This window comes from Helicoverpa zea, chromosome 7, assembly GCF_022581195.2.
Source record: "Helicoverpa zea isolate HzStark_Cry1AcR chromosome 7, ilHelZeax1.1, whole genome shotgun sequence".
NCBI classification, from domain to species: domain Eukaryota; kingdom Metazoa; phylum Arthropoda; class Insecta; order Lepidoptera; family Noctuidae; genus Helicoverpa; species Helicoverpa zea.
Window position 1 is genome coordinate 6,473,971 of NC_061458.1, and position 12,789 is coordinate 6,486,759.

The 12,789-nt window shown below is 34.6% G+C and overlaps 1 protein-coding gene across 2 annotated transcripts; it reads left to right on the forward strand.

The window, feature by feature from the left end:
- Positions 1-434: 434 nt before the first annotated feature.
- LOC124631845 lies at positions 435-4,092 on the forward strand. Of its 2 annotated transcripts, none has more exons than XM_047166475.1 (3): positions 435-737; positions 1,789-2,373; positions 2,821-4,092. In XM_047166475.1, the coding sequence occupies exons 2-3, from the start codon at positions 1,789-1,791 to the stop codon at positions 3,052-3,054; spliced, it is 819 nt and encodes a 272-aa protein (XP_047022431.1). In that variant the 5' UTR covers positions 435-737; the 3' UTR covers positions 3,055-4,092. The 2 variants fall into 2 exon arrangements, with proteins under 2 accessions (XP_047022431.1, XP_047022430.1); XM_047166474.1 differs by having other exon boundaries at positions 435-625.
- The last annotated feature ends 8,697 nt before the right edge of the window (positions 4,093-12,789 follow it).

A 12,789-nucleotide genomic window follows, 5' to 3' on the forward strand; every position in this document is an offset into this window, starting at 1 on the left:
GGAAATAGCATAATATGTGATTAATTCAAATCCGTTACTCGGGCTAGTGGTCAGTCTTTCCGACTTCTGACAACCCGTAATGACTGCCAAAATTGAATTAGCCGTTGCGAGTCCTGCCTCGTTTCTATGATGATCATAGTAAAACCAAAAAGGATACGATATCCTACAGAGGTCATAGGTATATTCCCTCTGAAGATATAATTAACGTAGATTTTTTGAATTTACAAACTAAGCTATAAATATCAATGCTTACTATTGTTATTTATGCCTGTTTTTTTTTAAATTTTATTATGTCAATTATTTTTTATATTAAAAAAATAGGTATACCTACACATTTTTTTGGGATTTCCAATTTCAAATAAGGGACGATATTGTATATGAGTCACAGCTCTATCTGAAAACCAAGTGAGTTATATAAATTCTCCTACCGAATGCTCAAGCGCAGTCACTGCCACGGTCGCGTCAGTCGCGCCCGCCAGTCTTTAACATAACCTCAAGCGGACCACACGCGTAACAATATAAACAAATAGTTAACAATTAAAACGTTTGCTTTTCAATAGATATCAGTGCTGTGCTGTGTGACGTAATAACAAACCTGTTTTAGTTTTGTCTGCGATTTAACAAGGTGTGTATTTACATATCTACATGGGTTTCGGACTTTGAAATTAAAAGATCATACCCTTGTTGTTGTGAATGTTTGTGTGTTTGATGACAGAAAAATGGTTTAAAATTGGAAAGTGAGTGGTTTAAAGTAAAAGTTTCTTATGGTGGCAATACTCAGTGAAGTATTTAAATTAACGGAAGCAGCGGTGTTCAGAAATAACTGTTATAAAATTACCACCGGCAGTTACTGTTCATTTGTATACTTACCATCTATGTATTCAGTTATTTCCACATCATTAGAGAAAACATGTTTTTATGTTCTACTAGGAATCATTAGTAAATTAACAAGATTGACGAGGGATGTTGTTAAAAAATAATGAGTATAAATTGTCAAAAAAACAGGATTGCTTTAAATTGACAGTACCTACTGTCATTCAATTTATTTCACTTGAGCCCATTTAGGGTAATTTCATTTTCTATCAGACTCCTCATCAAGTAATAAGAAGAAGTCTGTTAAAGACTTTTCAAATAATAATATACCTACGTTCAGAATATTTATTTATGATATTGTTAACATCGAGGTAATCTACGTGACAGAAACCGGCTTTTATAAAGGAATTTTGCCACCTGACTATACAGGCTACTTAAATGTCAACTGTGCTATTTTGAGGATAAAGATATATAAAATTGAATTCAGCTAAGAGGTCACAAATAACATTGGACATTAACCGTCTTACCACAAAAACTTTTTAACGTCAGTTTAAGACTTGTTTAAAAAAATGACAAATTATGACGTTGACATATGGTCGATTTTGGAGCCACATTTTTTTTAGACAAGTGTAAAACAGTGTTTAAAGTTTTTGTAGTAAGGCCATAAATGACATGCGTAGGTACTTACCAAACGTTACAATGAAACTCACTACAACAATCACCCTAGTCTATTTGGTCAAAACATGTGTTCCGTTTAACAAAACACTCTATATAAACAACCTTTTTGTATTGACAAATAACTGTCGTAGGTCGGCTGCGAGAGGCTAATATTAATTTCGTAACTCTAACACACCAGACTGGCAGTTTTTCTACCAAGTTCACATTCAAAAAAACTGCATCAATAATTAACTAGACGTTTCCGTGTTCAAGTTGAAGGCTGACTTAACTGACATTATGTTTATTTTATCTTTGCAGATGAATACGCTTACTCTTCTCTTCGTGGTGTTACTATGTGGGGTCGCGGTTTACGCCCGACACTTGGACGATTTAAATGATTCGGATTCTCTATCACCAGAAAAAAGTGAAGCTAGAAAGCATGGATCGGACCTGACGCGTCATAGGAGGAGAAGGTGGCAAATGAACTATGGTTACGATTACCCACAGCCACCCACACATTCTTACTATCCGGACAGAAGGGATTATGATAGAAATCAACAAGATCTCTTGCCGCAGATAGTTAAACTACTTGAAGAGATCTCTGTTTACGTCAAAAGACCTCAACCACCTCCAGTCCCACAGCCTATCTACATTCCTTATCCCGTACCATACCCCGTCCCTCAGATAGCCTCTTGCTCAGATAATGGAACAAAGAAACCTTCTGTCCATACCAGATTTCCTGAGATGGAAGATACTAACCAAAACTGGGGATTCGTAACTTCGAAAGACGATGATACAGATGATCTTAGCGAATCGAGACCAATATCCTTCGATCCGATTGCACCTCTACGTCCAATGAGGCGACCTGCACCAAAGGTTGAACACGGCAGCTCGCAGGCAGATGTAAGTATTATGTATTATACGTAAACAGTAGTAGACGGATAATTATGGTCACTCATCATTGAGGCTAATCAAACATTATTTGAAGCATTGTTTGAAGAACCTCGGTACTCATAAATATTTCCTTGTCTAGACCTTCAGTTTAGCTAAACAAATACACTTGTGGTATTTTAACCTTGAAATTTTGATCGTTTTATGTTATTCTCCGAATACGTTACATAAACCTTGTAACTGATGTTATTTCAAGCATCTTTGATGTAGCAAAAGAAGATACAAATGCCTTTTTTCAACAAATTTCATTGTTATTACCAGCAGTGAAGCAGTAAACATCAGCTATCCAGCTATTTGCGCGTTAGTTGTTCCACTTTCTGATTTCGTGCGCACAAGCCGGCGATTCCTTCAGATGACAACATATCAATGTCACATTTAATATTGGTATCTTTTTTCTAGGCGCAGACTTCTACTCAGGCTCCGCAGTTTAACGATGAACCTGGTGTATTGAAGATACCGAGCATGTGCAACGCGGCTATCCTGTCGTGCTGTGCTGATAACCAGTCACAACAGAGAGTATGCTTCAATAGATTTGGGTGCGCTGTCTCTTACGAAAATGGCAAAGCTTGCAGTGATGAATCAATAAATGCTGCTCTGGACTCCTTCAAGACTGCTTACTCGCCAGTGCAATGAGTCCTCATATAAGTACGTATCATAGAGTAACTGTCAGTATTGTGAACCGCGCCCGTGTGGTGCTAAATGTTATTGTTCTGTTGTATTTCTTACTACATATTTAAATTGTTTATATTCTCTTCCAAAGCTAACGATGTATAGTCTAAGAGAATTAGGTATGTTTGTATTAAACATACCTTTTCAGAATAATTGACCACACTCAACACATAATGCTTGAGCCTGTGATTTTTGTAAAAACTTACTGGCTGGAACCTGATGTCCAGTAAGTAGTATTTTGATCGATATTGATAAATTACACAATTTAGCTTGCGCACCCGTAACTTTGTTCAAATCTAGCGATGTTAGAACTTAGAGTTCAACGAAATATAAATCAAAATAACAAATGTAATTGAAAATGAACTAATTAAACTAACTTTGTTCACGTACTAACTTCAAGATATGTCTATAATTTGCCACAGACCAATTATATCGATGTTCACAACATTCTATATTTTGTAAGGATGGATCAAATTGTAAACAATAGTTAAATTATTTTTTCATTATAAAAATATTTCTAGTTTTACACTAAATAAAAAAGTTGAATAAAATACTTCTTCGATGCCATATTTCATGTCGTTCCTTGTGTAAATATATATTATTATTTTAGCAGACTGTTGCGCACTATTCTGCTTAGGAATTCGTTAATTATTATAATTTATATATTGACATATTTTTTTGTCCATCTGTGAACTTTATAAGAAAGATGGGTGAGTACTACAAAACAGTATTATTAAACATTTTAATGCATTAGAATATTATGATTATAATTCATAGGTACTTACTTTTTGTGTTGTTAACAAAATAATTAAGGCCAAACGAGATTTTAATTGTCAGTTTAGTGTTTAACAGTCTATCAGCATTTATGTACATCATTTAAGTTAATAAATGGTAGTTTGTATTGGCAGCTGAGCAATCGAATAAGTGTTTCCTAGTCTGTAGTCTAGAATTACAATTACATCGTGTTTAAGTAATAAAAGAAATAAAAATAAACTAAAGGTACATTGTCGTATTATTACAAAGTAACCACGAATCAAATAAAAAACCGTTAAAGAAGTTGTGTGGTCATCATGAATAAGGAACGAAGATTGAAATTGATTGGACGACCGTCGTAGATGCCAATGTCCTCTCTGTATATAGTACTTTGAACTCTTGGGTTCTCTTACTGAATAATTTTTCTTAACACTTAAAACCACGAGAGGATTAAACAAGGTCTATTACACCCACGAATGAGTAAATGTGGGCGTGCTATGTCCTAGGAATTCCTTGAGGGAAACCCCATAACACTCGTGGAATTGAGAATAGTACACAGGTAAGCTGACGAGGTTTAGTCACAGTTTACCAATAAATAGTTTCATTCATGGTGTTGAAATTGGATCAACAAAATGAGAAAATGTAGGTAGGTATGTATATCGGTATTAAACTCAACTTTGTTGAGAGTTATTAGTCAACTGATAACGCTAATTAACTCATCGTAATACAGACTATAATGCACTACATACAATATACTAGAATGTAGGTACGAATAAACACATGTGTTATGTCTGCTCAATACAACAGTGCATCCTCAGATAATGCAAACAGCTACTCTTTGTACCGCTGTCCTACTAAGATAACGGTTAACTTTTACTGTATTGTTATCAGCAAGGTTAGTTTCAATACGGGTTTACAGGATGACTAATATATTACCTTAACAGTGTTCATTTTAATTTACACCTTTAACTCAATGTTATTCTGTTAACTATGTTTCCTGATAAGTTTTAAGAAGTACCCGCTATAGTAACAGCTTTAGTCCACTGAGTTTGTTCGGGACGGTGGTTTAAAGGTGGTACAAAAGCCGGTACTTTTTTTAAACCACGTTTTATAATAAGGTGGTAAGAGTCTTAAAGTCAAGCAAGAGTGAATAGGTTAGTTCTAGGCAGGCGTGCTTCATATTCGACCACATCGTCGCTTAACGTCGGGTAAGATAGTGGTGAAATGCGTGCCTATAAAAAACCTGCTTCCCTTATCCGAGGCTTCAATATTATGAATAGTGTATGGGCTAATCGTGTGTGATCGATTGCTCTAAGAATTTGATGGTGATATAAAAAAGGGGTAACGATCAAAATATTGGCTGTGGCCGCTTGAAACGATCGATACAGAGAGATACGATAGTTTCGCGGTTATTTATAGTACGCATAACTCATTTCTCAGAACAAAACATAATAGTATTTTTGACGATACTCATTGATACCAGAATAAAGAACCGCACCACGCACGTAGCCGCCCCACTTACATTTTGTGACACGAAAAGAATGTTATATTTTTGTTACAACCCAATATACCTCTTGTTGTCTAATAGGAAGCACGGACTCATTTTTACAGGCGCCAAAAATCACATCCGTGGTTGGTTGGTCTATTTAGTTGAATCAGCAATTGCGAAAAATTTGTCAGTCTTTCAACATATATTTTTTTAATATGTGTGTTTGAGGATGAGGATTATTTTGTCGTAAATCTCGCCATTTTAAAACTAGTGGTATCCATTTTACTGGGACCGTTGCAATTTTGTTTCAATTTAAAAGATATCTACACTGCAGTATTATGAATCAATGTTTGAATAAGTCGTACTTACTTATTTCCTTTACAACTTCAAGGTGGTGGATGCATTTTTTGCAATTCCTTTATGGAATCCCAAAGCAGGTTTCAGACCGGTTCATCGACCTGAAATGCCATGGACGACCAAGGTTGGCATGGGATCTTGCTCACAGTGTAAAACTGTCAAGAGAATTCTTGCTTTTTCTTGAATTTAACAGTATTTTCTTACTAAGTACTTCACTGTGAAGTAACTGGTGATGTAATTGTGGAATAAATTAATAGTTTATTTTCATGCTAATTAAATAGCATGTTTATTTAATTTCACGTTCACTGTTTGGACATATTTTGATAAATCTTGTAATTCTCATTGATTTAGCAAACCACGTTCGAGAGGTTGGTAGTTATAAAGGACTTACCGACTTGCTCAAGTGAATTATTTGCATAGATTTACTAACTGTTAATCTTCTTATAATCATTGATATCATCTTGATTATGAGCTCGTTTAATAGCAAGTATTCCATTGTAATTAGGGCTTAACTATAGCGAAGTGGGAATTTCTCTGCAAAAACTTTTTATTTTAGCGACATCCAGACATAATAATTATATTATAAATCGTTACATCAAACTGTAATTACCTTTCCTATGGGAAAACCAGCTTACGAGTTGCACCGTAAAACTGTAAATATAACGACTGATTCATTTCTATGGTGTTCCCATCATTCATCAGTGTCAAGCGGGATCCACAATTAACTTTTGAACGGGTTCTGCGTACTATCTCTGTTTCTATGTGGCTCATCTCTTTTGGTGCCAGGGTCGGCAGACAAACCAACTGTATGACGCTTGACGTACACGTCATTGTAAGGTCATTTAGTAGCGTGAGTGACATCGATTTAATTATGGGATTCTAGAGCAGTTTTACAACAATGTGTGTTTTTTTGCAAACGTTATATAATATTTCGTACAACATTTTAGCTTGGATATGACATGCATTACAAAAAGAGAAATATTTTTGCATGTTATGCTATCTACTTGAAAATGATGAGTAAAATATTTTTTATGGAACAGACGAATGGACGATTCCTATGAATCAATTCGTATCAATATTAATTTGATTTTAAACTTCCTCATTAACAAGATCACGGACATATGTCATGGTAAAGTTGCCTTATTGAGTTATTTCCGTTTTGTCAAAAAACCTTCACTGCCAAATTATAGGTTCGTTGGTGTATTCCTTTATTTTTGGTTCAGAATGTAGGATCGATTTTAAACTAGTTTTTTATGCAATATTGTAAAAAGAAAGTTTATTTTTATTTTGCCTAAGTTTCGTTTTCTACATTGTCAATTTGTCAGTTGGAAGACTGCAAATGTTAAATTTTATAATATATTTTTTAAATTCATAATTTCCAGCATTTTCATCCTGCCGGCTTGGTTACCATGTCCTATTAACAATTCTGGAATATTGTAAATTGCTCCGTAATTTATTCCTGAATTGGATTATAATTTATTAAACCTGAATTCGTTGAGAATTTCTTTACGAGAATAAATTGAGTTTTTGTTTCGCAATGATTGCTTTTTAATGACCACAATAACAATATTACTGAAAATTTTTGAACGTTTGATTGGGCATTTACATAACTAAACTTTAAACATATTTTTTGACCTACAATTTTCATTGGCAAATTGGCGAAAAATAATGTAATTTTGCAAATATTCTCATCTGACTGGTTAAGACCAGTATGTCATACCCACGAAGGAGAAAAGACTAGCGGAGATGCCCTAACGCAGGTAGGTCACGCGCCTTCAGGTAGGTCAAATACGTCACGACTACGTCACGGCAGGCGTGGCTGGACACCGCCCATATACCGTCCTTTACATCAAACTGACATCTTGTCATGGTTGTATTTTTACCACAATTTCAACAGATTTTATTTGTTACTCGATTAAAACGATGAAATGCGCTATCATTAATTGTAGAAATTTCTCAGGATCCAAACTCAAACATACCATAGGATAATATTTCACGTGTAAGTAATATTTTAGCTTTAAAACAAATTTTTTGCTAGAGACATCTGTCGTCGAATAGCTGCATTTCTAGAACCTCTAAGTGAATTTGTATTATTTTCGTATCAATCTTGTATCAATGTATATTATTGGTACCAATTTTTGCCTTAAAAAGCAGCTTCATTTTTCCTTGCATCCTACAAGTTTTTTTATAGATTATTTACAAACCAAAACATATGATATATTATCATGAAAATTGAATATTATAAAAACACCATCTTTCGGTAAGTAGTCGACTTACGTATATTTGAAGTAAAATTGTGATCATCAAGACAGAGAGACCCGTTACAAAATTAAGTGCTACCAGACATCGAAAATGCAATCACCCATTCTTAAAAAAGGTCTTATTTAAAAAAGCTGCAATTATCTTAAAATTAATCATAACTCTAACTATGTATATTTATTTATATTCATCACTAGCCGTTTTCCCGCGGTTTCACCCGCGTACCGTGGGAGCTACTGCCCGCACCGGGATAAAATATAGCCTATGTTACTTGCAGATAATATAGCTTTCTAATGGTGAAAGAATATTTAAAATCGGTCCAGTAGTTTTTGAGTTTATCCATTACAACCAAACAAACAAACAAAGTTTTCCTCTTTATAATATTAGAATAGATCAGCAATGTTTTACATAGGTATGTATATCTCTCTTGCCGTACATACTTTTTGAATGTACCTTTACTCAGAGCAACATCCGACTCACATAAAGTCTGCTACTTATTTAGTGGATGCGCCGTTATGATACAGTTGTGAAAACTCTAATTTGATAAACACTGTCCCTATAATTTTAATTCCCATTTTTCTTGGTGAATTTCGTAATGTGGCAACATCGAAAATAACAACAGTTATCGCAGCACGGTTCTAGAACAAATAGAACGAATTTTCGTGCTTGTGATGCCATAGTGGCTAGTAGACGAACTAACACAATGCCATAAGTTGATACTTAAATTACACCGTATTTTAGACCCGTGGTGAATAAAAATGATTTTTCATCGAGTCTCCGTTTAATGGTTCCTAGATACCTATTTCATTTCTGGAGGAGTAAATAAATTGTTGTGGGGCAAGTTCTCTGCACAAAATAATACTTATATAACAATTAATTTTCTAACTTTTTTATCTCTCTCTTTTTCTTCGTTCATTTCAAATGAATACTATTTTAAAAGAATTATTAATTTTGAGTATTTACTTTACTTTTGAGTATGTCACTAGTGGTCGATGTTAGTTTAGGGTTAGATTTTAATCATCCTATTCCACGCTAGATGGATTTACAAAAAATGGGTGGCTTCCCATAAAAGGCGTATAAGGGTGGAGCACGGGTGGAGACAGTAACGTTCCTCGTCCCCCGCTCACCCGAATTTTGGCGCGCTGCTTTGTTAGGAGATTTTTCGTTAGGGCATCTCCGCTAGTCTTTTCTCCTCCGTGGTCATACCACTAAAATATACAATGGTAGACAAACGTCATGTTAACGTTAACAATGTATTAATTTTGTGTGTACATTGATATTATTATTATTAGGACGTCCACCAACAAGGTGGCCAGACGACCTTATAAAGGTCGCCGGAAGACGCTGGATGCAGGTCGCCTCCAACAGGTATCTGTGGAGATCTAAGGGGGAGGCCTATGTTCAGCAGTGAGCGTCCTATGGCTGAGATGATGATGATGATTGATATTATACTAATGAACACAAACAATCTTAATCGTCTTAACATTTTTTCCAGCATTCTCGATGTCATCAACCAAAATACCCAGAAAACGCCTTTACATTGACTACAATTAAAATCTGTCACATCAAATCAATTGTGCCTAGTTCCCCAAATTGATTGTATCAACAACTAGGTATTTCAATTGTACTTGTAATTTATGGGTCATAAATTGATCCTTTGAACATTATATGGGACGAATGACCTAACCGATAGAAACATATGTACGTTGATGTCATGATCCAAACAAAACGTGCTACCCACAGTTCCTGTTATAAAACTTTGCTACTACTAAAGTTGACTATTTATGATGTGTCACACATGCGTATGGTTTTGTGCGTATTATTTTTTGACTCTTACGCAGTTACGAGTAGCCAACTTTAGAGAGGCAAAGATAATTGATGTGAACTATGATGATTAACATAGCTTACATAAATAAACGTAATTTTAATTATTTTTTTTTGTTAATTAACACAACTTCTTAATTCCTAATAGAAATTGGAGTACCTACCTACAATTTCTATGCAAAAGTGAGATGCAGAAAATTGTGATTGCTGACTCGACTATGACGAATTATTATGGCTATTGGTGGTGAACAGTCATAGACCTCCCTTCATCAGGGTTAAGTATTTATTCATTAAGTAGTCCCCTAGGCCGCAGGAAACACCTAGTAAGATACGCCAGCTATAAAAAATAAACTTGACTTTTATAGCTGTTTTGAGTTTACTTTAGATAGGGGCTGGATCATGATAATAAAAGCGATGAGGTAGTGGATAATATTCAACCAAAATAAGGTATCCTTTATGATGATAAGAAGATTATGTTACAAGATAAAAAATATATGAAGGACGAATTGGTTATAGATAATTCCGAAGCAAAAAACTCGTTGAATCTTTTGAATGGTATACTTATTTAAATATTTCGAAACAATGAACTGTCTTAATTTAAAATGTAATAGAATTTGCCACGTAGGTACGTAATTATTTAAAATCAGTAGGTACGTGGTTATGTTTTAAAGTTGTATAAGTAATAACGTTTTCTGATATAATTTAACCTAGATAGTTTAAATGAAAACGATCGTGTATGAACGTCACGTGCGGAGCCTCGCGGATTAACGTTCAAACAAACAAACTCTTAATAGGTTTATATTCGATATAAAAACATAAATGATAATGCAACTATGACACGTAGAGGATTTTAAAAAATACTATATTTTAAACTAGAACAGTTGTGAATTTGTGCTCTGAGGTTTATGATATCCAAACCCCAGTGGGGCCCACTGGGGCTGCGGGATTGTTCGAGAGTTACCGCGGCCCTGGTACATATAGGGCTTAAAAAGGAACATGATGGGTTTTAGTCAGTAAATCTGACATTCCTTCGCCTTGCACCCGCTGAGGGATCATTTGATGATTTCCCATCAGAAAAAAGGTATTTAATAAGTATTTTGTTGTTTGTTGTACACAAGTATCGCCTCATCATTTCAGTTAAATGCATTTTGCGTCACTTATGACAAAACTGCAGTTTGAAACGAAGTGCAAAGTTTTCGCAACAAAGTGCACACAAAGATGCATCGGTTTGGCCTCAGTAACATTAACGAACAGTATTGACATAAAATGTCATCCTATTGAAATCGCACGCTAAAAGAGTACCAGCACACTGCAAACATTTAGTTGGCCGATAATTTGTTTGGGCTCATAAGTACTGATTTACTACCATTCATCTTCATCAGTATGGAGATGAATTATGCTGACGAAGATGAATGGCAGTACGTACATTACAAAGATCAGGTATTTCGTCATCAGACCGACTGAAAACTTTGATTGGAATCGAGATTATCTTCAAAAAAGGAATTTTGCCAACCATCAGGTCAACTATCGGCTGACTGTTTAGTCTGCAGTCTGCAGTTACTCTAAAATCACACATGTGTACCTGGATGACCTTTACGAACAATAAACTGGTTTGGTAGTTTTTTTGTGAACATCGTTTATATTGTGGTTTTAGTAGGTATATGACCTCCAAGGTCGACTGATCGGTTTTAATAGGCTCTAATATTGTTAGAGAGTATGATATCTATCTAACTATCTCGGTTCTATGATTGCATTTCGTAATTTTAATATATAGGTATATACCTATATAGTGCTAGTAATTTTAATATATAGTGCTTATACACTAAAATCAGGGCTTAAGAAAAACATTCTAGAGGACATTTAAAAAGAACAGAGATCTTTCAAATCACTCACCAGGGGAGAATTAATATTTTTTTAATAACACTGTAAAAGCAAATAAAAGGTATTATAAGACGAGGAAAAGACAGCTGATAGGTCAGATAGGACAAAGAATATGACGAAAATGTAGCATAAGATGGTCACTCAAATGGTTTTCTAGTTTTAATTAATTATTATAACTTTGAGTTGCACCATTTAAGTAAAGGCGGGAAGTGTGCGGTTAGGTATGATTTGGTTAACAATATAGTTTAATGGTGCACCTTTAGTCTTTATGTATGAACAATTTGCATCAATTGAACGTCATATGCGCACATGACATCATGTACGAATTTAAACGATCCGACACATATTGTTATCAATGCAAATGCAAATAATAACACATATTAATAATTATTTTTAGTGAGTCAACATACGTAGGTACCTAATACGAAGGTTGTAATATTTATGTATATATAAAGGGGTGAAGGTGCACACAATATCTCTTGCATTAGAGTGCAATGCATAATTTAGTCACGAAATGACTAACCAAACCAATTAGGTACATAAGTTGAATATAACGGTATGTTATAAACGTATGTCATGACTCACTTTTGATCGAAATGTTACGTTTCCGACCTACATATTTTATTTATTTTTAGCCTTGTTGTTATTTTTACTGGTTCGATTCATAGGAAGCTTCATCTAAACTATTATTAAAATCGCGGAAAGAACTTGGAAAAGTCGACGAATTAATTAACTCGTTATAGGTATTATTAGTACTACTCTACTATTATTAACATGTCTACGTCGTAGACGCCAATGTCACAGTTGGTAAACTCTTTACAATCGAACCTGAAACTCCGATCACGGCAGTGATTTTGACCACTAAACCATTGAATAGTTTGAAGCCTGTGCTTTAGTTGACGTTGGTTAATTACAATACCTAGAAACAATTAGGTACTTGAGACCACATAATTGTATGTCTGTAATTGTCAGTTCATAACAATTGTGGTATTGCTTCATGGACACGTGTCATCATGTCAAAGTTCAATGACTTACATATCAACGAGTACCTATGTCATACTTTGAGTCATATTGATAACAAGAGGTGTGCACTTTGAAGTTGCCTTTCGAATCGGTCAGAGGGTTAATTATTAATA